Below are 26437 nucleotides of genomic sequence, written 5' to 3'. Positions count from 1 at the left end.
ACAGCATTATTATTCTTTATTTCACTCTTCCTCCCCTCCCGCGTTCCTGCTGCTGCATGCTGTCTTCCTGGTGCTGCAGTGGAAGGTGGGTAAGCTCATTACAGAGAAATAATTAAACATTGGTGCACAGCTGGTCGTCATCACTGAGAGCAACAGCCACCGCTTGATGCATTCTGTTTGTCCTCAGATAAGACCCACGGCCTTTAACCGCTTGGATGCAAGTTCCTGTTTAGCCCCGCTTGACAAACAGCTCAAGCCATCCCCAGCCAACGCTTCTGATTCTTTTCCTTCACCCTTTTCTTTCTGTTTTTTGGGTGGGATGCTTGGAGTAAAAAGGGGGTAATGGGTAGTGTAGGTGCAAGAAAGGGGAGGAAAAGGGGGGTACGATTCAATTTGTGCGGTTTGTGGTCCACAATGTTTAGGTGCCAGTTGTGTGCATCTCACACCAAATGTTGCCTGAGGACCTTGGCTCGCAGATGGCTTGTCACATCTGTTGCAGATACTAGTGGAAGATCTCACAAAAAAAAAAAAAAAAAAAAAAAAAAAAAAAAAAAAAAAAAAAAAACACCCGTGGATGAATAATGAGTTCCCTTCACGCACTGTCTCTATGTTCTCTATGAGCATTTACAGGTTTAGTCACATTGCAAAAATATAATGACAGATGTGTTCTGTTATCAACTGGGTTACTGACATTTTTTTTGTAATTATGGCTGCAAAAACTCTTGATGTCATAGTGATAATTTAATTTCTTACAAGCCCCCAAATCCCAATTCTATCACCGGAACACAATCACAAATACATTTTGTACAAATGCAGAAGTGCACAGTGTTTAACCTGTCAAACCACAAAGGATAGACTGAACCAAGAGAGAAAGCTCATAATGGGCTATTAGGAGATTTAACAAACCCTGCGCCTGTGTTCTCTCTTCAGTGTTCCTCATCATCCAATTCTCAAATGCCACACACTTGGCAAAACAGAGCTCATGATGTGGCTCAACGCTGTACCCCCACCCTCCTCCAAATCCAAACCAAAACCCTCTCCGCCACCTTCACCCTCTACACCCACCAACACCCCCTCAACCACCACCCACTCCCTAGCCCCCACCCCTCCCTCGATAAGATCATCATCTGTCGCTAGACTCTAGGGTCTGTTCCTGCACTCCACAGATACTTGGCAGACCAATGAATGTCCCTTTGTGTGGAGAGATCCTCCTCAGATAGCACCCAAGATGCTCCACGCAGGCATCTGTTTGTTTTTTTAAATGTGTGTATGTGTGTCCTGTCTTTCTTTTCTGTTATAGTGCAGAGGAATAAGGGACCTCATTGCTCCCTTCAATGGCATACAACTGAATACTAATAAGTTTCTCAGTGGCAGGGTGCCAGCCTGGTATGATTTAAAGAAAAAATGGGTGTGGACTATTGACAGACAGAAACTCAAAGAGATGTGAACTAACGCTTTCTACTATTAAATAATATTATCAGATATAATCAAACACTTTTCAATAAACCCATAACATGCAATATTCCTCATTTATTCCACACATTCTGACAGTATCACCTGGATAGTCTGTATAAATTCTATGCAGAGGACTCCTGAGCCTAGTTTTATACAAATTTCCATAGAAGTTTGGTATATTTTGGACATTTAACTGTCTTTGGAAACACTGGAATTTTGACTGGAATTTAGTTCTTTAGATTTAAAGGTTTGTCTGCACAGCATGAGGCTGTAATGATGTCTGATGAAGGTTCTGAAGGGGTGGAAGATAGTAGTACATCAGTTATGGTTCTTATCAAGTCTGTTTCATATGTTTCCCATTTTCAGAGGTTTGCATTAAGACTGCAGCTGTAATATTCTTTGTGTTAATTCTTCGAAATGCAATTATAGATTCACTATTCACTGTGAATGTTTCTATTAATGCACATCAAGTGTGAGCCTGAGTTTTCTTAATATAATTTCTGGCCCGGAGTAAGGTCTCTGCTAATGGTCAGAGATGACAAATGACATCATCAACTTGCTACTGCAGATTAACATTTGTTAAAGCAATGGATCTGCTCCAGCTATTTTCAACATGAATGTGACTTCTCTAACTAGTTCAAAGAACCAACTTCAAGGGAAAGAGAAAGAAACACCCTGATTATTGACTGAGCTCAAGGTTTACTTTACCTTTTTCCAGTTATCTTGAGCACATTAACAGAAGGGGCGGATGTTATGGTGAAAACAAGACAAGAGAAGAGACGAGTGGGAAAATATGCTTGAGCTTCACACGGCAGATGATTCCCCCTTGAGATCAAGCAGCACCTTTGAATCAAAGCAAATAAATGACTGCTGTTCAAAGTTCAATAACCTGTGCGTGGCAATTCACAGATGTCTTACTGAATCCCAGTCATCTCCACCGACAGGCTGTGTTATAGAGCCAGCAAATGGGCCATAAATTAATATACCATGAGAGAGGCATATGGGGTGAAATGGAATGCACTGTATCGGTTCAACAAAAGGTGCCACATCTTTAAAGCAGATATGTGATATGAAATTTTACAGCTGAAGGAGAAATGTCGCAGAGCTTTGATAAGAGAGCGATGAACTTTATCCCCCCCATACCCAAACTGCTATTATCAGGTCCTAGTGAGTAAAATGCATCATTTATAACCCTCAGCCTGCACTATTATCTCAGAGAAAGGCGCTTGTTTTAAAACAGTAGAGGACCCTCCACCACCAGCAGCGCCACCCCGTCTCCTCCTCACCCACATCTACCCCTCCCCAACCCACCCTAACCCGCCTAGATGTGGCTGCTTCTGGCCCTGAACAGCGGGTAGAGAGTTGATCGTTTGCCGGAGAGCAAGTTTCCAGGCAACCACGTTCAGTTTGGCCATATGAGGAGGGAGGGGAGAGGAGGAGGAGGGAGGGGTGATTTGATAGGGGGGGGGATTCACCCCATTAGGTCAGACGTGTTTTCAACTGTGGAGGACTTGGGGGTGAAAGAGTTAAACAAGCCAAAGGGATTAGGGCATTTTAGCTGTGACACTCCACATAGGCTGAGCAGGTGGTTGGGGATGGTTGTACGGGTCCACTGGATGGAGGAATGCCACACCACCCTTGTTGAAGGAGCCAACAATGTCTGAAAAGTCTTGTTTTCAAAGACACGGCTAATACAGGAATACAGGTTTTCCAGCCCCGTCGCCAGACAAGAACATGAATAAAATTCCATATTATGTTAAAAGCTAACAATAAAATTTGTGATTTTTTTTTCTCTGCATATCAACAATAAAAGCAAAAGTGCGACATTTAGGCAAATAGTCTTACTCACTCACTATTTGTTATATTCTGTTTGTTTAATCTGTACAAAAGTGTGTAAAAACAAGTGTAAAGTGTAAAAACAACAATCTGCCTTTTTATGGGAGGTTATGTAGCGGACTATTTCTTGGCTCTGAGCAGTGACTTGCCTGGCAATGGCTTGCAGCAAGAAAAAGCACATAACCCCAGATACAGCAGAGAATCGACATTTTTACACTTCAGTTTTGGTACACATCAAACTAAGAAAATCTAACAATTAGTGAGCTTCAAACTGGTATGTGGATTCTGTCACCTTCCATGTGCTTCCCCCTGTTTCCAGTCTTTGTGCTAAGCTAACTTAACTGGCTGCTGTCTGTTGCCTTATATCTAACAGGCAGATAAGAAAGTGACATTGATCTTCTCATCTAGCTCTCCGCCAAAGAGTAAACACTATTCCTCTAATGAGAAGGCAAGCTTTATTTGCAGGTCTACGACAGGACTGCGGCAAGTCAAATGTGCTACATGCCCACTAACCCGACCTCAACACACTTAAACGGAACACTACTTCCTGTTTTGGCACTGAACGTTGGCAGTGGACGTAAATTGTGCGGTGTGGAATCGTTCATCATGGACGTAATTCATAGGGATACTGGGCTCTGTATTTATGTGGGGATTCAAATATAACCCAGAACCCTGCCATGCCCATGACCTTCTTTAAGTTTAAAGTAATAAAGAAAATTATAAAGTTGAGAAAAGTACAGGTGCAAACGCACACCCACTGTCACACACACAAGAACTAATTCCTGCAGTACATTACCAACACAGAAACTATTGTTTGGTGTCATTGAACAATTGAAATATACCAGTTGTCAAGCACTCCGCTTCATCAGAAGCCCGGCGAACTCAGCAGCAGGCTTCGCTGACAACAATCTCTGAGACATCCATCTTTAGAGAAGCACTGCAATTTCTATTGATAGCATGTAAAGGCAGACAGCAAAACTTAAAGAATGACTGTCCTCACACAGAGATATCACCGTATCGATGACAACATCTAGAGGACACACACCACTCCAGCTGGAATCTGATTATTTTAAATGCTTTCCTTAAAATTTCAGAACCATCAAAAGGACATTACTCCACCTGAGAGTGTCAGGATGAATGAGTAATTGATGGTATGTGCATTGGGAATGCATGTATTTGAGACGGATGGATAAAGGCTTTACCTAGCAGTGGGAAGTTGCTATTTTGTCTCTTCAGTCTTGTCATAAATAAAGTGTGTAAAACACAGCATGACAAAGAGTTATATTTGGAAGGACGAATATGCGGAGATTGGTTTGAAAAATCCTCATATAGCTGTGCTGTGAAATATCTAAACAAACAACTTTTTAGCAAGGAATACAAGTAAACATAGCTACCTCCGAGTCTTGATATTCTGCCGTTAATTCGAGACTATTTTTAAAGTGCTCCTGAATCTCCTCCCAAGTCAATTACCAGGCTGCAACTTCCCCTGGGTAACGGGGAATTCTGTTTTTTCCTGGGTGACCTAGTTGTCTTTTGTGAGTAGGTTTTAGCCGGAGCAGTTTGACAGTCAACAGATAAGATGGATTAAGCTTTTTTTTCATCCAGTTTTGATGTGAACAGCGTAAAAGCGGGTTAAATCATTGAGTTTCAGGAGTATTTTTAAATGCCTGGAGATAGTGTGATAAAGAAGCTAAACCTAAGACTTGGGCCGGGAAGGTCAAGGTCGCGGCTTTGGAGAGCAGCTACCCGGTGACGGAGGCCAGATCTAGTCTCTCTCAGAGCGAGCTGAGCGGCGCAGCCGAGCCCACCTCTCATCACTCCGAGAAAAGATACACGAAAAGGAGTGAAACAAAATCCAGCGAGAGCTCGACGGGCGGCATCAAAGAGCGGTGCACCCTTTTGCCTTGTGTGGGTGCCTGTGTGTATGTGTGTGTGTCAGTAAGCGTGTGGTGTGCGGAGGGGGGTTGTTTGGTTCCCGTTTACATTTGCATGCATGCATGAATGAAATGGGAGTGTGTTTGTGTGCCTGCCTGTGTGTCTGTGTGTATACTGTAAAATACCGTTCCTCCATGAGCAACTAGCTGCGTAATTATGTTTTGATTATTTGCGAGTGCTAAAATAAAACAGCAATTAATCTGTTGATGTAAGACAGAAAATAGAAGTACGACGTACATATTAAACAACCCACTGCGATGCAACATTAAAACAAAATCACATTTTGAGAATATAATTTGCAACACCCCCTCACCACCTCCGCCGCCTCCCCTTCCCCGCCTCCCCCAAACCTGATCTGAGGCGTGCTTAACATGCGCATAGGAGCTGACAGCCGTACAATCACGTGACGCAGCTCAGCCAATCCTGAATTCATTTGAATCTTTAAGCCGCGCTGTGATGAAGCCACTTGAGCACAAGAAAAGGTGAAGAGGCGACTGAAATAACAAACAAATCAGGACGATACACCGGGTCAAACGCTGCGTGTAACACGTTTGTTTATCGCATGTCACATCTGGCCAACACTGAGAGGTTTTTGGTTGGAAAACATTTCTGAGGGGACATATTTAGACACATTTTGTGGACGTCTATTCCCCCACTGCTCCTCATGTCGGTGACAGGGGAGAGTAATCCTATACACAGGCTGCTATTGTGAAATGAGAAACTAGCCTCCTTCACTGCCAGAGACCAGATGCACCTCTCCCTCTCTCTCTCTCTCTCTCTGTCCTAATCTGTAAACGACTTAAAGGAGCCTTATCTCCGGGCTCTTCTGCTTCATTTCATGCTTGATTTACTTTAATTTGTCTGATAGGGCACAAGGATTTGGAAATGGCCCATCTTTCGGTGGAAAATGTTCTGATTTTTCTCCGGCATTGTTATGTGGAGGTTTTTGACTTTTCTCTCCCCCTCTCTCACTCCTCCTTCTCTTTCCTCCATCTCCATCTATTTCCCACTCTCCCTCTTCCTCTCTCTCTTTCTTTCTCCATCATCTCTCTTTTTTTTCCTTTAGTGGTTGTGGTGGTGGTGGTGGTGGTGGTGAAGGGGGGGGATCTTGCTCCAGTGCAACAGTCTGTTTGACTGCATTTAGATTCGAGCTAACACAGCAGAAACAAGTTTTCCATGAGGTGTGATTTTGTGATGGGCAACGGCGACACTGGAGTCGTGTTTGCCTTTCAGATCCACATTGGGCGCAGAGCAGCCGAGTGCTTCAAACCACAAAGATCTTATGTTTAAGTTAAGAGGCGACTGGCCCTCCAGTTTAGCAAGTGGGTGAGCGGCTGGTGCTGATAAAGTTGCTCCACAATGAGGAACAGGGACAAGCGACATGTCTACGGATGCCTTGAGTTCTTTTTCTGCTGGCGGAACTCAAGTACTTGCATGTCTGGCTGCTCCTGTCACCAAGACATTTTCCCTACTTCTATTTAGTGACTGAATGACAGTAGAGGCAGTGGGCTATGATTAGAGAAGCCCATATCTTACCAGATCCTGAATAATCTTTATCCGCTCCCACCAATGAGCATGGCACAGAGGCGGCAGAAAAAGCCAGAGGAAAAAAAAAAACAGACAAGGAGAATGGACAGAGCTGTCCTGTGTGTACAGAGATGTCATATAGTTCCACTGGCCTCCTCTGTACACTGAGAGGCAAATCATAAATACACTGAGAGGCAAAGCATAAATCTAAATTCATTCCACCTGAGTCAGTCTGACTAATCTCAACAGTGGTAGTCATAATCAAAGAGCATTTCACATTCAAATCTGTGTAGAGAAAAAAGGGGGACGATGAAAAAGAGAATCCTCCCACATGAATTGGAGGTCTTTATTAAACAATTAAAGTAATTCTCAACTGCTAGTAACGTGTGATTTCAATTTCCCACACAAACTGACATGAAACGTCACGAACCACACCTCCAAACACAATGTGCATAAATACGCGGTTAACTACACACACACACACACATGCACAAACACACAGAGGAAGAAACAGGGAGACCATTGAAATTCATCTCACAGTCTGAATTTACTTAACTGCGGGTCTGTGCGCGGTGATAAACGGAGTGATGATCCGGCAACACGTCTTTATCCATGCTTTGCTTTAATTAACGGCGGCTTGTTTGTTGAAAAGATGATTAATATGCCAATGAAAATTGCATAATTGAATACCACAACACCCGCACAATCAGGGAGGAACATGCCATTTTTTATTAACTTTTTATTATCATTATTATTACTATTATTTGGTATTTTAATTCACTTGACAAGCGGGCCCCACCCCCCGCCACCCCTAAACAGAAAAAAAGAAGGAGGTGGAATTGGCGTGACCAGCGGGCCAAGCTGGTCCCAGCTGTTCATCACCAACGAGAGGCCTTCACATGCGGGGGCACTGTTCTGATATCAATACCTATCAGTGTGAAGGCTGTACATGAGTGTGTGTGTGAGAAAGAGAGACTAGGGGGTTGGGGTTTTGGAAGAGATATGGCTTGGATGGGACTGAGCGCATTCCTATGGTCAAATAATAATGCGAGTACACCAAACTCAATGAAAGCAAAACAGTCATGCATATGAAAAGAAGCACTATCTGGAGCACTTTCAGATTTTGCAAAAAGAAAAAAAAAATCCATGCATGAAAAAGAACTACAAACCAAAGTCACTTAAATATACTTTGTAGTTTTATTTAAAAAAGGCCAAAAGAAATGAAAATTTCCACATGCGAGTAAGTTTCAGTTGAGCAATCCAGAGTTTACCCAGCATTATATCCCCATAGCGCTGCTTGCATGAGTGTCTCCATGTTAATGCTAAATACACACATCAAATATTCAACCAATTACAATGATACCTCTTAGAAAAACGTGTGTAGCTACAGCGCCTGGGAGGGTAAGCATTGCAGAACAAACATATTCAGAGAGCTAAAGAAAGACGCGATGGGTGTCAAGTCCCTGGGGGCAGAAACACCACCACCAGCAGCAGCTTCACATTTAGCAACAGCTCTCTTCTGAATTCTTTGGACTTAATGTTAATGTGAAATAATAATCACAGTTTAAAAAAAAGGAAAGAAAAAAAGATGCCATTGTAAGTGGACACAAATTCAGCTGAGATGTGGACAAAATGGTTGCAAGTGAATTATCTTATTAAGTGCATTCTCAGTGTGCCACATCCCACGTAGCCACACAAAACTAGAACCGGATATAGTGACATCTTCCTCAGATGATAAGAACAGTGATTGCATTTTGCCCTATTTTAGATTATATAACTAACAACCATGAAGTTCCTTCATAAAGCCTCTTAGTATAGCGGATCAGTGACTAAATTTGCATCAATGCCATGCAGCATAGGAGTACAGTGATTTGTCTAATCTCTTGTTGCATATTTCATCATTATAATCACACATTGTGAATTTGTGAAGACGGTATGTGTGTGTGTATGTGTGTGTGTGGTGGTGGTGGGGGAGGGTGTTGCCTCTGCACACAGGTGATGCACATAGTATAAAGCCTTCATCAGCAATCTCTTAAGAAAAATGAAATGTATGTGGGGGGGAAAAAGAGGCGCACAATGTTTACACATAGCACTTTGATTGCAATTTAATTTTACATCACTCAGGGCCCAGAACTTACAGAGAAGCTGATGATGGACTTTCATCATCAGTATCAGCAATCTCAGTGTCATTCATGTTTTGTGAGACTTGTCTGAAGACTTTGAATAAACCCCTGGAGGAGCGAGATAAAACCCTCCTTTTTCTGAGAGAGAATTGCCATGATGCACGTCCAAATTTCTTGATTACAAGACGAGGGGGGAAAAAAAATAAAACCTTGAATGAAAGCCTGCGCTGAAAGTTTTCAGTTTGCTGATATAACAGTCAAGTGTGTCTATAAGTCTACTTAAAACGCTTAGGTATCAGTGGAGACAGCTGCGACACCCTCGTCTTATGATTCTGTCGAGACAGTACACTATCAAACCTTTCATACCGTTCCCAAGCTACATTTCCGGTGACAAAAGCTTTGCGAAAGCCTCCTGAAGGATTCATCTATATCCTAATATTTCCAATCCAATTTAACTGGAGCAGCCAGAGTGGTCTGAGCACTAGTTTACCAATCTTTGCTTTCCAAGACTCTGTGTGCTGAAGGCTTGAGGGGTTCAATCAATGGCGCTTTGATCTCGGCTGGAACCATAATTATTTAACATTGTTACAAGGATTTCTCTAATCCATCCTACCATTAAATCCCTTTTACACCCTCATCTTCTGCAGCCTAATCTGCATCTGGGTGCTCCGTTTGTCTCTCTCCCTCATTTCGGCTCGCCCCTCCTTCCTTGACGACACCCTGACTTTATAATGGACTTGGGTGCTGAGTTAGAAAATGCCTTGTTTACCGAGAGCAACCTGACTGAACTGTGCTCAAATGGACTGTCGCTCTGCAAGAATTTAAAAGTTTTTTCGCTGTGTTTGTACTGAAGTTTTGGTCAGTTTAGCTGGGGCCAAATGCTGAAAAGCTTTTGCAACTAAATTGCAAAAATATGAACATTATGAGCTGTTAAACAGATGTGAAGGTGAATTAAACTTCTCAATAAAGAGACCACAACCTTCCACATTTAGCATCTTCCTGTTTCTCCTCAAGTTTCTTTAGATGAACTGAGGAAATTTCAAATTTCAGGTGACTGATGCCCAAAAGGTTTAATCCCATCTGTTTATACCGGTGATCACTTTGACATCGAACAGAAAGGGCCCACTGTCCTTTTGCAAATATTTGCGTGTCTGTGTTTCACCACGATATAAATAGCAGCACGGGCAACCGCAAACATTTGTTGAGGCACCTGCCACAGTATCGTGGCCATCTGGTCCTCCAATTCTCCTAGCATGACATATGTGCATTAAACCTGAAATGGCTATTGTTTTTTTTTTTCTTTTCTTTTCTGTGGGGGAGACTGTCAGAAGACGGATCGGCCACAGATCCTTCTGGGTTGGCTGGAGTCAAAAATGAGACTCGAGAGTTTTTACATCTGAGTGAAGCTGCGTTTTCAGCGTGCACATGTTTGATGTCTTGAAAGGGGAAAGAAGGGATGAAAATGGATATCATTTTTAAGGTGGCGGTGGCGGGGGTGTGGGGTTTCTCTTTGCTTGTGCTCCGTCTGTGTCTGACCGTCAGGTAGATTCTCAGATGGCCACTCCTTCAGCTGACCCCCGCCTTGCCCTGGCCGATGCCCAGCTGGCATCAGGAGCTGAGCAAGCCGGTCGTCAGGCACAGCCAAGAGAAGAGATTTGTGGACAAGGTGATCACATGGCTTCTGTTACCTCTCTGTCACACTCATCTCCTTCTTCTGTATCTCCTCCTTTGCTGTGTGCCTTATTTTACCTGTATTTGCTACAATATCTTAGATCATGATGCCACCACTGTGTATGACGCACAAGTACCTAACATTGGAAGGTAAGGAGTGCACTTTAATTGATGATTTATAATATTTCAATTTTACATATCATTATTTTAGATGTTGTATCTAATGTTCTAAGTACAGGTCAAGCCCCTAAACATTAGCTCCTACATTCCCCATAATGCAACTCAATCACATCTCTTGTATGCATCTCTTTAATGCCCATTTCTTTCAATGTTCATAACCCCAGTTATAGGCTTCAAGATCTCCAAGATCAATTTGAAATAACACTGATGACATCATCATTAGCCTTGATGGAATGTCCCTTTAATAAAGTTTTATTCTGCAAACAGGAAGGTAAAGACTAATGTATAATTTGGTGGACGGTGACGTGAAATTGTACCATATTCTGTACCTATTGTGGAAATTATTTATGAACACTTGATTTGCCTGAAACATGCAGAGTATGTTCATGTGTACATGCTGCATTACAATACATCCAGGTAAAGGGCTTTACGAAGAGTGTAATGTGTGATGCCAAACGTCATCATATCAGTGGTGGTCATGACAGACTGGAATATATAGTTTGTAAAGTTAAAGTCCTCCTGCTTCAGATATTCATTAGTCTCCAGGAGTTTAAAAGTAGATTACCATATGTATGACTGCTGAAACAAATGGTATTTTACAGGCTTAACACTTTTAGCAGAAATGACAGCGATCACAATTACAGCGCTCTTAACGAACGCTGGATTTTCATGACTTTCATAAGGGGGTGTAGTTTACATGAGCAAGCCTTTAGATAAGGCTGAGAACAAGTTCATTAGAAGAGTTAGCTAGCTAACACACACCATTCCCAATTAGCCTAGAGGAGAGCGAGTGCGAGAGAATGAGAGAGACAGAGTCAGATTCCTATCACCGCCCGTCCATGAAAATGAATAGAATAGCATGACACGCTATCTCGCAAATCAGCGGCTGATTGCGAAACATCCGTGACGAGAAATGAACACGAAACAGAAGATCAGTGTGCAGATTTGCTTAAGGACATACTTGTAGAGACAAGGGGAGAGAAAGGGAACTCGCTGGGTGTTCCACATCAGAGACCCGGCACTCTGAACGGCACAGAAGAGGCAGCTATCAGATTAATAGTGAGTCATTCTGTGCGGTTCTCTGCTGTTCCAGACAGAAAGACAATCAGAGAACAGGGGGCAATCGTGGACAGCACTTGACATGAGTTACTAAAGTGGAGATGAAACGCAGGGACAAAAAAAAAGTTCAATTAAGGGATGTAGATTGTAAAGGCTTTTGTTGTTACTCAGCAAAAGGGAAAAGGTATGGAGGTGCTTCAATAGAATCACCAAAGCAGGTGGGCATGTTCCGAGTTAGCCCACCTCATTAAAAGGCTTCACTCTCTTTTTATGTAACGGCCATTACACATCCTATTCAGATGCACACGCGCAGTGATTAAAAATTATCTGTTGGTGATCATAATCACACCTGCTTAAACTTAAGCCAAAGAATAACAAAGAACTTCTGAATGCTTAACTATCTGAACATTTACAAAGAGATTAAAGGGTAGACAGTCGCAAAACTAAATAAATTTGCTTTTAATCGCTTTGAACAGGAAGTCATGTCATTTCAAACGTTCCTATCTGATTGTCTGATTCCCCTCTTTATTCAAATTATAACATGCCCATCTGACTTTTCCAGCACAATGGGAAAAATTAAAAAGGGAAATGACCTTTCATGGCAGCCATGATGGGAGAGTGAATGGCATTATTATGCACCAAGATTAATTTCTGCCCACTCTATGCTGCCCATTGAGAAAACAGAGGGGCATGGCTGCCTCAGTGTAATTCACTTACTAATTGGTTGGTATATCATAGAGATGTCAAGAAAGTTACATTGGTGGAAACATGTTGATTACAAAATGTCTGTTTCTCTTTGATAAAGCTGGCTGGATTGTATACAGTACATATAGAAAAGCTACTTTAACTTGGATGCAGCCATGTGCCAAGTTCCATTTTTCAGTTTGTAATACAGCAGAGATTAGGACACAGTGCTGAAGTCTTCAAACTGGATGTCACTTGATAACTCGGAACCACTCTGGGCTGTGGTCTAGTAAAACATGAAATGGGCATCATGTCTCACATCATCTCCTCTGCAGTTCAGCCATCCTCAGTGTATGCAAGAGACACTTTACTCCCGTAAAACTCAAGTCTCCCTCCTCTCTCTCTCCCTGCTTGCCTGTCCAGCAGTGTGTTTCTGAGCCTCTAATTCTCATTCTGATGGCTAAGTAGAAGGAGGACGGATAATTACAGTCAGTCATACATCTAGTCATGCTACATCCATCCCTCCTTTTCAAAGCAGTATTTTTAAGCTCAGCATTTTCTCGCCCAAAAGGGCCTTTTTCCGCATGTGATGCCTTCTTTTTGTCATGGCCCCCATAGTTCTGAGCTGACCCCCTCAGCCCCGTCTCCTGACTGATCACAGTGATGGTTTATTACTGTCGTCCCAGCGTTCTTATCTTTAGCCAGCAATGCTCATTTCCTTCCCCAGATTTAAATGCAAATGTGAAATTTAATGATAAATGCATTATCTGATAGGTGCGATAACACTGATTCACTGTCAGTATAAAATACACACCCCGGGGGGCTTCGAGCTAGCAAGCACAACTTGCCCAAATCCACTTTTTTTCTCCCTCTCTCGCTCTCTCTCTCTCCCCTCTTTTTCTTTCTCTGTCTCTCGCTCCCTTTTTTCAAACGCATGTACCTGCAATAAATTCTTGAGGTCATTTTATGCATTAAAAGGAATCATATTTTGTGTGTTCAGCAGTGTGGGTGCAGGCTATTGCTGAGCAGTAACTGCTGTGCAACTATCTCGTTCAATGTATTATCCATCACTTTCATGAAGTTACTTTAGGTAAAAGCATAAAAGAAGATAAAAACAAATATTGTAAACTCAAAAAAGCAACATCTGAATTGCATTGTATGTGTCTTTAAAATGAAAAGATTTTGTGTGCATGCAATTGTTGTTCATTTAATGTACTGTTGGTGGGTGTACATTCAGTTAAAGCAGCTTGCTTACTTATGACTTATCTATGGTTACTATACAAGACACACAAGTGTCTACTTCTTCTCTTCAAATACACTGTTGCTCATATCCTGTTCAATGCCAAAATCAATACCTTACCAAAAACTATGCGACATGCATTGCAGTTTAGTTACAATGACTTTCTCAGATGGCAGCAAGAGGCTATCTAGCAAAGTGACATGAAGACTTGGACTTACTCGGACCATCCCATTCATCCGGCCCCACCGCGGTATGCCTGGTCTTCTCTCCCTGCCCGTCCATCTCCGACTCTCCTGCTTCTCGGTTGCCATCTTCCTCTCCTGCAAGGCAGAAAAAGATTAAGTCTTATAAAAGCACACAAGACACAAAGTGAGCAGCACTCGATCCAAATTTAATGCTCAGACACCTAATTTAATTAATCACTGTGTTATGGACTGTGCTGCCCTTCCAAAGGGCAGATTCTTAGGACTTTGGATATTATCCCAGAAAAAAATGATGTAGCTTCATAACTCTTTTGCTCTAATATTTGAGCAATCACAATCTGAAGTCATGTGAGCCATTGTCATTGTGCGAAACTGTGTGTATATATAGCTCTCTGTATATGTACATTTGCTCTCAGCTCACCAGATCCAGCTGCATACTTTTATGTAAAAGGAGTTCCCATGAGCGCTTGCAGGAACAGGAGGAAGCCCCATGGAACAGGAAGGAAAGCAATGTGTGGGAGAGAGGTGGCTATTTATTACCGTTTGATCTATTGTGGAGCAAGCTAGAATGTGTGTTATAGGATGTAGGGCTGATTTACAGTCTCGGGGCACACACGGACCATGCTAAGGGATATTTGGGTATCTCTCTCGAAGGTGTAAGTGCTTAAAGACCTTGTTAAACAGACTCCGCCTCTGAGTGCAAAGCGGTAACACTCTTGTTGAACGCTCTTTGATGCACTTACAGTAAAAGAATATCTATTTTTGAATGTCTACAGTAAGCACAGTTTGTACTCAAAGTTTATAGGCACATAAATCAGCGCTTAGTAGGTGCCCCTAGTGTGGTGCTCTGAATAAATCCAATGTGGCTGACACAGTGGTTGCACTGTGTCCAAACTTAAGCAAGTAAGAGCAAACCTGCTTGGGGCATGCAGTGGTGGTTGATAGTTTGTGGAGGAACATTTCTCTCACTTTTGTCACCATATCGTTTTCATCCCTTTGATGTTTTAAACCCAATAGTGGACGGTCAAGGACAGGCCTGGATTACTACAATGGATTACTGCACTTCATACGCTCAATAAGGGAAAAAAAGGGATGGATGTCTAGATTTAAATGTGAATATATTAGGATGACAGAGACAATATATCGTTAAGATGTGGCTTACACAGCACGTAATAAATCAGCGAAAAACAGCATGTATCACCAAATATGAAAGGACATACATACATGTTGTTGTCATATGGTTGTTTACCACATGTGTATCTGATTTCCCCCCACAGCTTCCAAAAAGCATTTCAGAGTGTTAGTTATCACACTTCCAGTGACAACTGCCACGGGACACGCACACTACTTCACTCCAGCACCGTCCATCCTCAGTTAGGTTAATCTCCAGATCAAGCACACACATCATGCTTGTTTAGCTTTTTTTTTCTTTCTTTTTTTTTTTTTTTGGACGTGGCTCACTTCAAAGAAGGTAGCAAACATCGCCGAAAGGATGTCAGCTTTCTGCTCCGCGCCAAAAGAGGAGATGTATACGAAGAAAAAAGTAATACTGAAGGGAAGTCTGCAGAAATGTCCTACTTACAGTACATGAGGTCATTATGACCCAGTTTTGCTTATGCAAGTGTCTGCTTGGGCCGGTGATTTCTCCCCCCACTCCTTCCCTCACCCAGTATATTATCAGGGAGCCCACTCAACTAAATTCCCCCAGTATTTATTGTTGGGCCTGAAGAACCTCTTTAGCATACTAGGCTCGTATTATGACGAGGATAACAAAGGCGTATATCAACAGTTCCTTCCAATGGAGCGGAGTTTAAAAAAAGCTGGCGAGATAACATTAAAGGCACTACCTTGATCTCAGGCGAACATGTTAAGCCCTGTAACGAAACGTATTGGAAGTGTTTAATTACAGCCCGGGAAATGAAGCTACAAGATGATTCCTTAATTAAGCAGTGATTAAGGATTTTCTGCCTTCTATCTAACACAGTTTGCAATGCATTTTAAACACAATCGCCCAGGCAACCTCACAGGGAACAATGTCACAGGGCTTTGATGAAGTTTCTTGCACAAATGTCACTAGTAAAAAGCAGCACAGGGGAAGAAGCACTGGAGCAGGACTCCTTTGCTTACAGTACGCTTTGATAAAACCTGGAATACAGACAAATATGGAGACCCATTTTTATGTCTTTAAACGCCAAGATAATTTTGACCTTTCTGATATAGGTACAGATTGATTGCAGTGCTCCACTCCATTCACAGTGGTCCACTATAAGTTATAGATATTCTGCCATTTGAATTGAAACCCTACGCTGTCTTATCAAGAAAGACAGATTGTCAATGATCATCCTCTACATTATCGCCTCGATCATAATTTACATCTGGCTTAGGTTCCATTCCCTGTGCAATCAAATGGAGATACTTAAGGTTGAGTGAGAGAAGGATGAACAGAACAGAAGGGACGGGGAGGGTTGGGGAGGCGAGGCGGCCTGCTGGGTGCAGGGTTGGCGGGCATGCAAGAGGAGCCAGTGAGCTGTTAAAATCAGCCCTATCGCTGCTCTATCAAAGGACAGCTCTCTCGCCAAATCGCAGTCACACGCAGCGTGCTATGCATTCAGGTCAATAAGCTTATAGGCGATTTACACACACAATTCCTGGAGCAAGGTAGCAACAAAGTCATATTGGCTTTTTCTCTCCCTTTTAGCATTGTCTCTGCCAAGGAAGCCCTTGAAAATGTCAATCTCTCATGTGCGACTTTAAGGAGCTCAGAGCACTCTAATCCTGACCACTGAGTCTAGAGACAGGTCGCAATTTCTGCAAAATGGAGTATAAGTATTTTTAAGTCTTCATATGGGATTGCACAGTTCTATATGTTACTGAATTCTAGGCTCAGTGACTTTAACCCACTGCCACTTTTCTAAACCCATCACAATCTTGCTAGTATTGCAGCTTGGCAGTGATTTACAGAATGTAATATTAGTGGGGGGACCACTATCCCCCAGCTGTAGTAGTGCTAGTCAGTTGCATATTTGGTTGTTGATGCAGATTATGCTGCAACAGATAAAGTCAATTCCAGGAAGCAACCTCTTTCACCAAAGTCAAGCATAGCTGTAAGACTTCCCTGCTATCTGAAAAATAGGTTTGAATTGCATGCAATTTGTGGCAGGCAGAGCACTCCAATGGAGGGAGGCTATTAGTGAAATGCCTTGCCACTGTCTCTTTAAATGCCAATAAATTCCCATCATTACAGAATCTGGCAGTTTTCCTCCCTGTCTGCAGCCTGGGTCTTTATCTCGCTCTGCCTCAGTCTCTGAGCATGTAGATCTGGCCCAGTTAGATTGTCATACTTAACAAACATTAATGATTAATTTCCTCCACTGAGTCAAATGGGGCTAAAGGGATGACTCGATTCATCTTATCGCACCACAAATTAGCATTTCCCCATATTCTCCAGCATCAACTGTGCATTAAAATTCCACATTTACCATTCTGGGCACTGGCAGCTGTGGCGAAAGCGCCAAGGAGATCTTCCTCCTGTGTTGCTGGAGATTCTGATTACTTCTGTGTTACACAAAGAATGGCATAATTAATTCTGCCACTTTCTGTTTGTTACTGTACGTCTCTGACCGCTGCAAGTCAAATTACTTACTGAGAGGTTACTTGACGGGTCAAGGTGGGTTTGTTATTTGCTATGTTAAGTCCTGCGTATGCACTCCTCGGCTTTACTCCTACTGTGATAAAAACGTTTCTGCCCACATTATAATGTCTTTAATTTGAGGAGAAGGCTGAAGAAGAGTGCTAGATGTTCACATTTTGTTGTGCTTGATGTATCCTGGCACTTAAACACTCAGAATCAAGTAGCTTAAGCTGAAAAAAAAAAAAAAACATTCAACGTGTCTACACCAAAAAAAATGTTTCACATTGAGGAAATAAGACACATGAAATGACATGTAAATTTACTGTCAGAGCTAACTAAGGAAGTCATTTGTCATCAGACAACACTTGGAACGCACAAAGGGAACAGCTTGTGGCAACACCCTGTGCTGAACTTCACGGATAGCCAACAATAAAAGAGGGGGTAAAACAGCAAGGTGAAATTTCACAATTTCAGTAAAAAAAGATGCCACTATATAAAAGAGGTATCTTTCTTACAATTATGGCGCCAGGTGTGTCAATAGAATATAAATCTTTGCTGCGGAGCCAACTGTGCGCTCTTCACAAACAGAGCTCCATAAATGTGAAACTGACCGAGCAGGAGAAGTTGTCCGAGGCAAGATTCTAAGGTTTTAATCACAGGAAAAGACAAGGTTATTTCCTTAGATATGTGCTCTTTTTGTGGCTCAGTAGGTACGCAGACCCCTCGAATACCACGTATATTAAAACAGTGCTCCTTCTCTCTGGGGTTCCACTATTCTATCAAGCTGCTTCATTTCACACCCCTGTACAGTATGCTGTTTCAGTAACATTGTGTTGAGCGTCACTGACAACATAATTATTGGGGGCAGTGGTGGAAGGAGTCTGACTCTTTACTTAAGTAACAATAGAAAACCTCAGTGCAAAAATACTCTGCTACAAGTCCTTCTTCCAAAATGTGACTCTAGCGAATGTATGCAACTGTTGATGTAGCAAGCAGATACAGTAGTTTGTGTTGGGGGTCACAAGCCTTAATGTTTAGGATACAGATAATCCAGCTGGAACTGCAGAAAATGTGTTGGATTATGTCATTTCTTTTTGCCTGAAAATGCATTATACTCACAGTTTAGCATCAGTGAGATTTAACATTAATGTTGCAAAGGCCACCAGGCTGCTGTACCAAACCATGAAAGCTCCAAAAAAAACAAAAAAAACATCAAAAGCCCTGACTCCATTAACTAAACATGTTATAGAGTCAACCATCACCCGATTTAGAGGTTCCCAAGCCTTGGACCAAGATGGGACGTCAAGGTGCTCCATGCACTTATCTGGGGAGTCCCTTTTCTGCAAGGGTAAGGCAAATGACTGAGTCTTTGGTGGCATTCAACTTCTTGACCTTTGCGCCTTTAAGCGGCTTTGCTACTTCACCGCACTCTGATCAAAGTTAATAAGTGCTTCATATGTTAATGAAAATTGGTACTCCTCTTTGTGTTCCTACAGCTTTTTAATACCTATTATAGACTGAAACTTTTAATGGAGGTTTTAGGTCCCCCTGACAAGCCCATTTCAGAGAGTGACTACACAGATACAAGGCTAAGCTAAGACCAGAGAGTCACTGCTCAGTGGAGGAACCTTACACGGGAGACCTTATTCTCCGGGAAGCAGCAGAAGATAAAGGCCATGGGATGAGTGGCTGCTTTAAAACCCACGTTCAAGTCCGCACAGGGCTAATTACAGCACGCCATCACATTTGAGAGGGTTTAGTTAATCAAGGGGGCTCTCTTTTTCCTCCTATAGTCGAGGAATAACACACTTAAACCATTTAATGCCGCCAGGATTGCGTCCTGTTTAATTCACGCCAATTTCACATAAGTGGGGTAAATTTAAGCCACGGCGACATTAGTTTTAAATAGATCTAATTGAGGAAGGGATCATGGGGAAAATGGCTACACCTGATGATTGCACACAACTTGCCATGAGGAAAAAAGAAATGTGGATAGTACATCATTTGGGTCTTAGGAGGCAACGGGAGACTTAGCTACTGTAAGCTTAGATAGCAAAGTAATAAAAAAAAAAATCTGACTAGTAAGGCTTGTGTATGACAACGAACAGATTACCAGTTTAGCCAAAGAGTAGTATTTGACATTTGGGATTGCTATTTAGTGTTGACTTTATTCATAAACATGGAAAGGAGATTTGAGGCCCACATGGTTTTATCCAAAACAATGGGAATATCAAACGGCTCTGACAAGGTTCTTTGAAGATTTTCAGAAGTTTTACTTACTTTTTTTCTAGCTGTAGCCACCAATGTGTACTGCATCATCTATTTCATAGCTAGTGGGTTATTACAAGACCATACATTTTACTTTGAAGTTTGTGTAGGGACACATTACGAAAGAGACAAAGGGTAAAGCAAACGAGGCGTTGCTGGTAATTGCAATTTCCGAACAATTGTGCCGTTCAACTTTTCCCGGAGAACAAAAGGAAAACATTATTGATACGATTACTGGAACATAGCCTACCTGAAACATGAAAGATTTATTTTTCTTCAATAATGTAATCCCACGAGGCACATCAGTTTAGAAGTGTGAAGAAATAATTCTAAACAATTTTCTCTTTGAAAGGAGAAGGAAGAGGCAGACATTCAAAGCATTGGTTCTTCATTAAAAAGTCAAATTTATGGCAACCGTGTGCCCGTAAGAGTGGGGACACCTGGGGTAGTGAAAGACACGCGACCGGGGGGTAGGAAGAGGTGGGGGTTGGGGGAAGTTAGGGGGAGGGAGGCGGGACAAGTCTGTCATCTTCACACTGTAACCTGGAGCAGACCACAAATTAGCTCCTGTGATGGCAAGGTGTGACCGAAATGAAACAAACATACAAAGAAGCAATCTAATTGAATTGGAGTTCAAAGAGGACTCGGGCACATTTGGCGATGCTAAGGCGCTTTATAGTGCTGGACCTCCGAGCAGTAGCAGGTGCTGCTGAGTGTTCACAGAGCTTTAGCACCGGCTCAAAGGGAAGTGCGACGCTCTCCAGTGCATTGGTGTACCGTAGCACACCTTCACAGCACTATCACAGAGGGAGAGCCAGTGTTGGCGATGCCATCTCTCTCTCAGATCAAACCACTGCTCTTGGGTGGATGGCTGGGATCAAATATCAAAATGGGTAGTTTCAACTGTAGGCAGTGATGCGGGAGAAATTCTCATGTGGATACAAGTTCTGCCAGGTTTGATTTGAACACGTTGAGGAATTTTATTAGACATCATTGGCAGGAGTTTAACTTATTTTTGATGCTTGGAACGAGGGTTGGCTTAACATATTGTCTTAGATTAGGTATTTAAAAGAGCACTTTACACTTGGTGGAGAAGAGTTTTTGGTTTAGAATAAGTAAACGATCCCCACCTTTGTTGCAGAAGTACTCCATGTCTTCACAGCTCATGTTCTCAGTCTCGAATTCGGCGGAGAAGTTCTCCTCCACCGAGAACTCGTCTTTGGCCAGGAGCTCGTTCTCCTCGGAGACGCACTCCTCCTCCTCTTCCTCCAGGCCATCCTCCAGAGGACCTGAGGGGACACACATACGCACACACATACGCACACACACACATACGCACACACACACACATACGCACACACAAGGGAGATGTTCAGCAGTTTCATCACATCCTTCGGGCTCTCAAAAAAAAACAACTTCTCTTTCTCTTTGTTTCTTTTGTTGAGATGCTACAAATGCAAAAGCACTGCACTGTCTATACAACCCATGCTCAGATATATAGTACAGAAAAAGCATCAATAAATAATTTTATTATACAGTAATATTTCACAAAGGTCTTTCCATTATACAACGTAGCTATTGAAAAAGCCCTTTGAGACAGTGCACTTTCTGAAAAACAAGCTGACATACAGCCAAGGTGAGCGTTGATTTTAATCCCACTACCTGCAAAACAAACCTCACACAGGCGAGAGGGAGGACAAAAAAAAAAAGAAAAGAAGTTCTTTTCCAGACTTTTCATACAGGCATCAGCATGGGAGGAGGAAAGAAAATACTTTTATTAATTTGTTAGCCTTATCACAGGGTACAATGTTGATTTTCCATTTACATTCCATGCCTCCGGGTAATACACCAGTGCAATCTTAAAGGAGACACTTTTCCGTGTGATTAATGTTTTCCCCCCTCTGTGCAATATTATTTCTTTAAATCTAAATGATTTCAGAGTTTTGCTTGTAGCTGTACATCTCTTTTTGGTATTTGCATATTACCATTTTGCTTCAATCAAGGGCGTTGATGGAATTACTGTACTGCTACCTGAATTGTATTAGTCCTGAAAAATCTCACCCGGCATTTGAATGTTATTAAGATAATGTGCATCTTGCACACCTCTCCTTCCAAACCAAAACATGTCTCCAGTGTCTGCACATGAATTACCATAGCAAAGAAGTGACGGAACACTTTAAGTTTAGTTTAGTTTATATTTGAAATGCACTCCAAGCAAAAAAATAAAAAAACTGCACCATTCCACCTCCCCCCCTAAAAAAAAAAATCTCCTTCTCGAGCTGTGTTTAAACTGAATAATCATATCAAAAGTGCTGCCATCGCAGCCTGCTAGATGTGGATGCTGTCTCCGTTTCTGCCTGTCACACATGAGCTGTGTTGCAGCCTCTTGTGCATCATCCTGGAGCTCAAACAGAGTGCACTGATATCCTCTCGACACCTTTCAACGTGTTTGTTCTATTGTAGCAAGAGTGAGTCCCTCAGCTTTAATAAAGCAATAATTTCAGTTCAGAAAGTGGTGCTGGTGTGCCTCTCCTGTTTCTCTTTCTTCCTGCACCGAGCCTCATAAAAGACCCCCCTGATGTCCACAAACTGCTTGCTCTTTTCATTAGTCTTATAAATTACTCCTTTGTAGAGGCCTACATCTGCAGGAGCCCCAGACATGAAAAGAATTAGCACACAGATCTCTAATAGACACTGCGGAGGCAGAGTACTGCTTTTAAATTAGGATACAGTTTTATGATCTTATCTGATGCCTTCTGCTGATTCGCTGAGGAGTGAAGTGAGGCGTGAAGTGACTCGATGAGTCTACCATCACTTAAGATGATACTGAGAGATAAATATCGCAGTATCAAGGGGAGATTGTATGACTGGCGTTAAAAGCTCCTGCCAAGGCAATTGAAGACAGTGTGAAAGAAAGCGGGGAAATACATTTCTATACACACACTCTGTACACATTCCATTACACAGCTGAATAAGAACTGTGTGTACAACTAAACGATTCTTCCTCTTGTTACAGCAGCACTATTGCACCATAGAAAATAGACCCACAGTGTTGTGTGATAATAAGGGTAAAGGGAGATTAAAGATAAACTTCATGGTCAATAAGACACAAAGATTAGGTAGATAAGATGAGATAGAATTGAGGTTTAATAGACTCAGAATAAGGGCATCTCACTTCCCCACTCTAACAGATAGTAACTAAATGGAGCATTTTCAAACTGATGGAGATACCGGAGGCCTTCCTGAATATGGAAAAATGAAATACTCCACCCAGTCAGAGACATTAAAGGGGGCCTGATGGCTACTTCTTGGGGACTGCGTAGATTACCAAAGTTTGTGTGCATTCTCACATGTTTAGTTTATTATACAGTATTTATTGCATGGAGAGACCTGAAATTATTTCAGAGACAGCAATGATAAGAATAATGACTTTCTAAACGACTAGCACCACACTCCTAACTCATTTTCTGATAGTGGCGTTCCTGCTATATTTAGTTGTGTACTGTTTAAAATCCTGTCACATTCACTGTGTGACCCGCGCTTGTTGGTGCATTTCTATAGGGTCTGCTGACGAATTGAGCCGGAGGAATGTCTGCTGCTTCACCCTCTTATCAAGCCTCCTCTGGAGTTCAGATGGCCAATGACACCGCGGGGAGAGTGTCTGCATTTCACGTCGCCACAGAAAACAACGCTGCTGCTTTAAAATGGTGCGCTCATTACAACCCACACTGTAAAAGCAACACACGTGAGAAACACACACAACAGTGTTTCGGAAACTTATTTGGAAATCTCTGTTGTGTGTTTCACTTATTTTATCTATCTTGCCCTCTTAGTATAATCCCTGAGATTCTTTGCCCCATGTGGGCGTCTTAAACTATTCTAGTGTTTTGAAGTTTCAAGTACATATCTAATCAGTTACATTTCTTTCTGAACAAATCGGTGATTAAATGATAAATTCATTAGCTAATCAACAAACAATATTTGATTGATCAAAACAATATCATTTCTACAGCCAAAATGCCAAACATTCAATAATTTCAGCCCTCATAATTTGCTTCTTTTCTCTCGTTTTATATCATTTCAAGTTTAATATATTTGGCTTTTGGACATTCGGTCAGACAAAATACATAATTCAAGATGTTATTTTGTGCTCTCAGAACTTGTGATGAGCATGTTTCACTTAATTTGCCCATTACTGAGTGGGCTGTTCCCAGCTTGGATCCCAAATAAATCTGAGGTTGATAAGGGTATTAAAGTAACCTGTCAATAATAATAAATAAATAATATGAGTAGAAATCGTTTGTGTACTGCTACAGAAAATTTACTCTCATTTTTCCTTGTAAAATTCTGGATACTTTAACCGTTTCAGTCCATCAGATGAAACAATACGAGAGGGAAAAAAATCACTCTTTGATTAAATTCTTTAAAATTCATGTCCAGGTTAATTTAAAGCCAAGAAAATGTTCCAACCACTCAACCAAACAATGAATCAATTAATCATAAAAAATAATCATTAGATTAATTAAGAGAACAATTATTAGCTGCAGTCCTTCAATAATCATCTTTACTCTGACAGTCTGACAGCTGTTCTCTTCAGACTTAGGTGCTAATTCACGAGCTTGGCTTTCTAGAGAAAGCTAAAATCATCCCAGCACAAAGACTCATATCTGCTCAGTTTTAAGAGGGTGTTTTAGGAAACTGCACCCTGTGTGAACTTCCTCTTAATCAGGGTCAGTGTCCAGGTATCCCTGCACCCCCCGCAGCCCTGTCATCCACACCCTCCGCCCTGAACTGTATCATCCGCATTCATCAGACTCTTCCTTTGCCGACCAGAGAGAGAAATCTCAGCCCTGTTCAAACAGTCATGCAGGCAGGAGCAGCAGGCAGGAGCAGCCAATGCTAATAGAGACATTGGTAGCTGAATGCAGGCTTGATCACAGTAGCTCTTTTGTTCATGGCATGGCCTCTGTCTGATAGGGATCGGCCATGCGGAGTGGAGCTCCAGAGAGGGATATGGTAATGCCCCCACTGAGTCTATAAAATGGGGTGATACTCTGAGACCATATGATGGACAGAGGATTAATGAGTCACAGAGGAAGGGGAGCAGGGAAGAGAGAAGTACAGACAGAGGTGGTGGAAAGAGAATATCTTTGAGGAAAACACTACGAGTCTGTGCCTTAGTGGGCTGAAACAGAAAATGGAAACACAGATGTGCCAACCTTGCCTCGGAAACTCACGTGTAAAAAAGAAAAAAGAAAAAAAAAAGAATAGCACTAAACAAATATGTGTGTATGTGCAAAACTGTATGAGTTACTGCTAATTTCATGGCATGCCTTTTCAGCCGTCCGCAATGTGGGGAGCTTGTGGCCGGGCTGTGATAGCGATACCTCACATTATCAGCAAGCTCCACAGTGTGATGTGTGGATCACAAACCCGGCCTCCTCTATAGCTCCCTAATTAGAGGTGAGGTAATTGAATCTGACAGAACAAAGCGGCAGATCTCTATAAGCATGGAAATCATTTTTGCTCCCACCTATACAGTTTTTCATCCAAAAGGTCCATTGAAAATGTGTCCAAGCTGGCCTGGGGATAAAACGTAGCACCTGAGACTAAACATGAATGCATAATGCAGCCCCAAAATCCAACAGGGCCACGCAGCTCAGCCCCTGCCAGCTCCGCTCCCTGTGACTGGCCCTTTGTGCCAACACTGATACTGGGCCTTCCTCACTTCCAGGTGAACACACACATACTCCGCAGGACTCTTCAAACTTCTGCGTGGGAGGAATTATAGAAATGTAGACTTAGACTGTCTCAAGTTGCAAGTAGCTGTACACTGTGAGCCAGGTAGACTTAGACACACATTCATATGTTTACCTCCACAGCTGGAAGGAAAAAAAACTGGATAAACATTCGCTCCCTGACAGTAAAGTGTGAAGATAGGGAAAAAAACAATTTCGTCTCATCTTCCACGAAGGGTTGGAAAGGAAAGGCTGAGAGAGAAGGAGGAGAAAGTGGAGAGGCAAGGAGAGACTGGGGGCCATACTCTCTCCTCAGCTCTAATGACCTTTGGGAAGCAGAGGGCTCCCTCAGCCTTGGAGGAGACTTAGTGTATATGTTACAGGGCTCAAGCCTCTAATTTAATCCTTGATCACTGTAATGAAATAGATACCATTTACGCAACTCTTAATAGCTTAATATGCTACAGGAACCCTCAAAGGAATTTTTCATTTCAAACATCTTTTTTCATACTGCGTAAACGTTACAAAAAAAAAAAGAAGCTTTTTTTCCAAGTTGTACACTGTGATCAAACTAAATGTGGAGCTAATGCTGTAACACAAGTCAAAAGTAAATTACCAGTTCGTGTATTGTCTGTGAATGGCTGCTTGTGTATAAGTGTGTGTGTGTGTGTGTGTGTGTGTGTGTGTGTGTGTGTGTGCGCTAGGAGGAGCGTGGAACAGCTTCAGTGGAGACTGATGTGTTCTCAGAGCCGCAGTCTGTGACCAAGAATAAGCAATGGTATTGTTTAACTTGATTTTCCGGTTGCTAAGCAATGTAATTCTCGTGATTAGAAATGGCTGCCTTCCTAAATTCGGGCACTTACAATCAACAGTCAACAACTCAACGC

At 42.1% G+C, this 26437-nt stretch overlaps 1 protein-coding gene across 2 annotated transcripts in view; it reads right to left on the bottom strand.

Moving 5' to 3' along the window:
- zfpm2a (zinc finger protein, FOG family member 2a) overlaps positions 1-26437 on the bottom strand; it is a 114480-nt gene that overhangs the window by 61431 nt on the left and 26612 nt on the right. For both annotated transcript variants that reach the window (XM_019256594.2, XM_019256593.2), the window contains exons 2-3: positions 20943-21101; positions 13929-14030 (exon numbers count right to left, since the gene is read on the bottom strand). In XM_019256594.2, coding sequence (XP_019112139.1) covers positions 13929-14030; positions 20943-21101 — 261 coding nt within the window. The remainder of the gene's footprint in view (positions 1-13928; positions 14031-20942; positions 21102-26437) is intronic.

This window comes from Larimichthys crocea, chromosome XIII, assembly GCF_000972845.2.
Source record: "Larimichthys crocea isolate SSNF chromosome XIII, L_crocea_2.0, whole genome shotgun sequence".
Classification (NCBI taxonomy): Eukaryota; Metazoa; Chordata; class Actinopteri; family Sciaenidae; genus Larimichthys; species Larimichthys crocea.
This window is presented reverse-complemented; position numbering and strand designations above follow the sequence as displayed.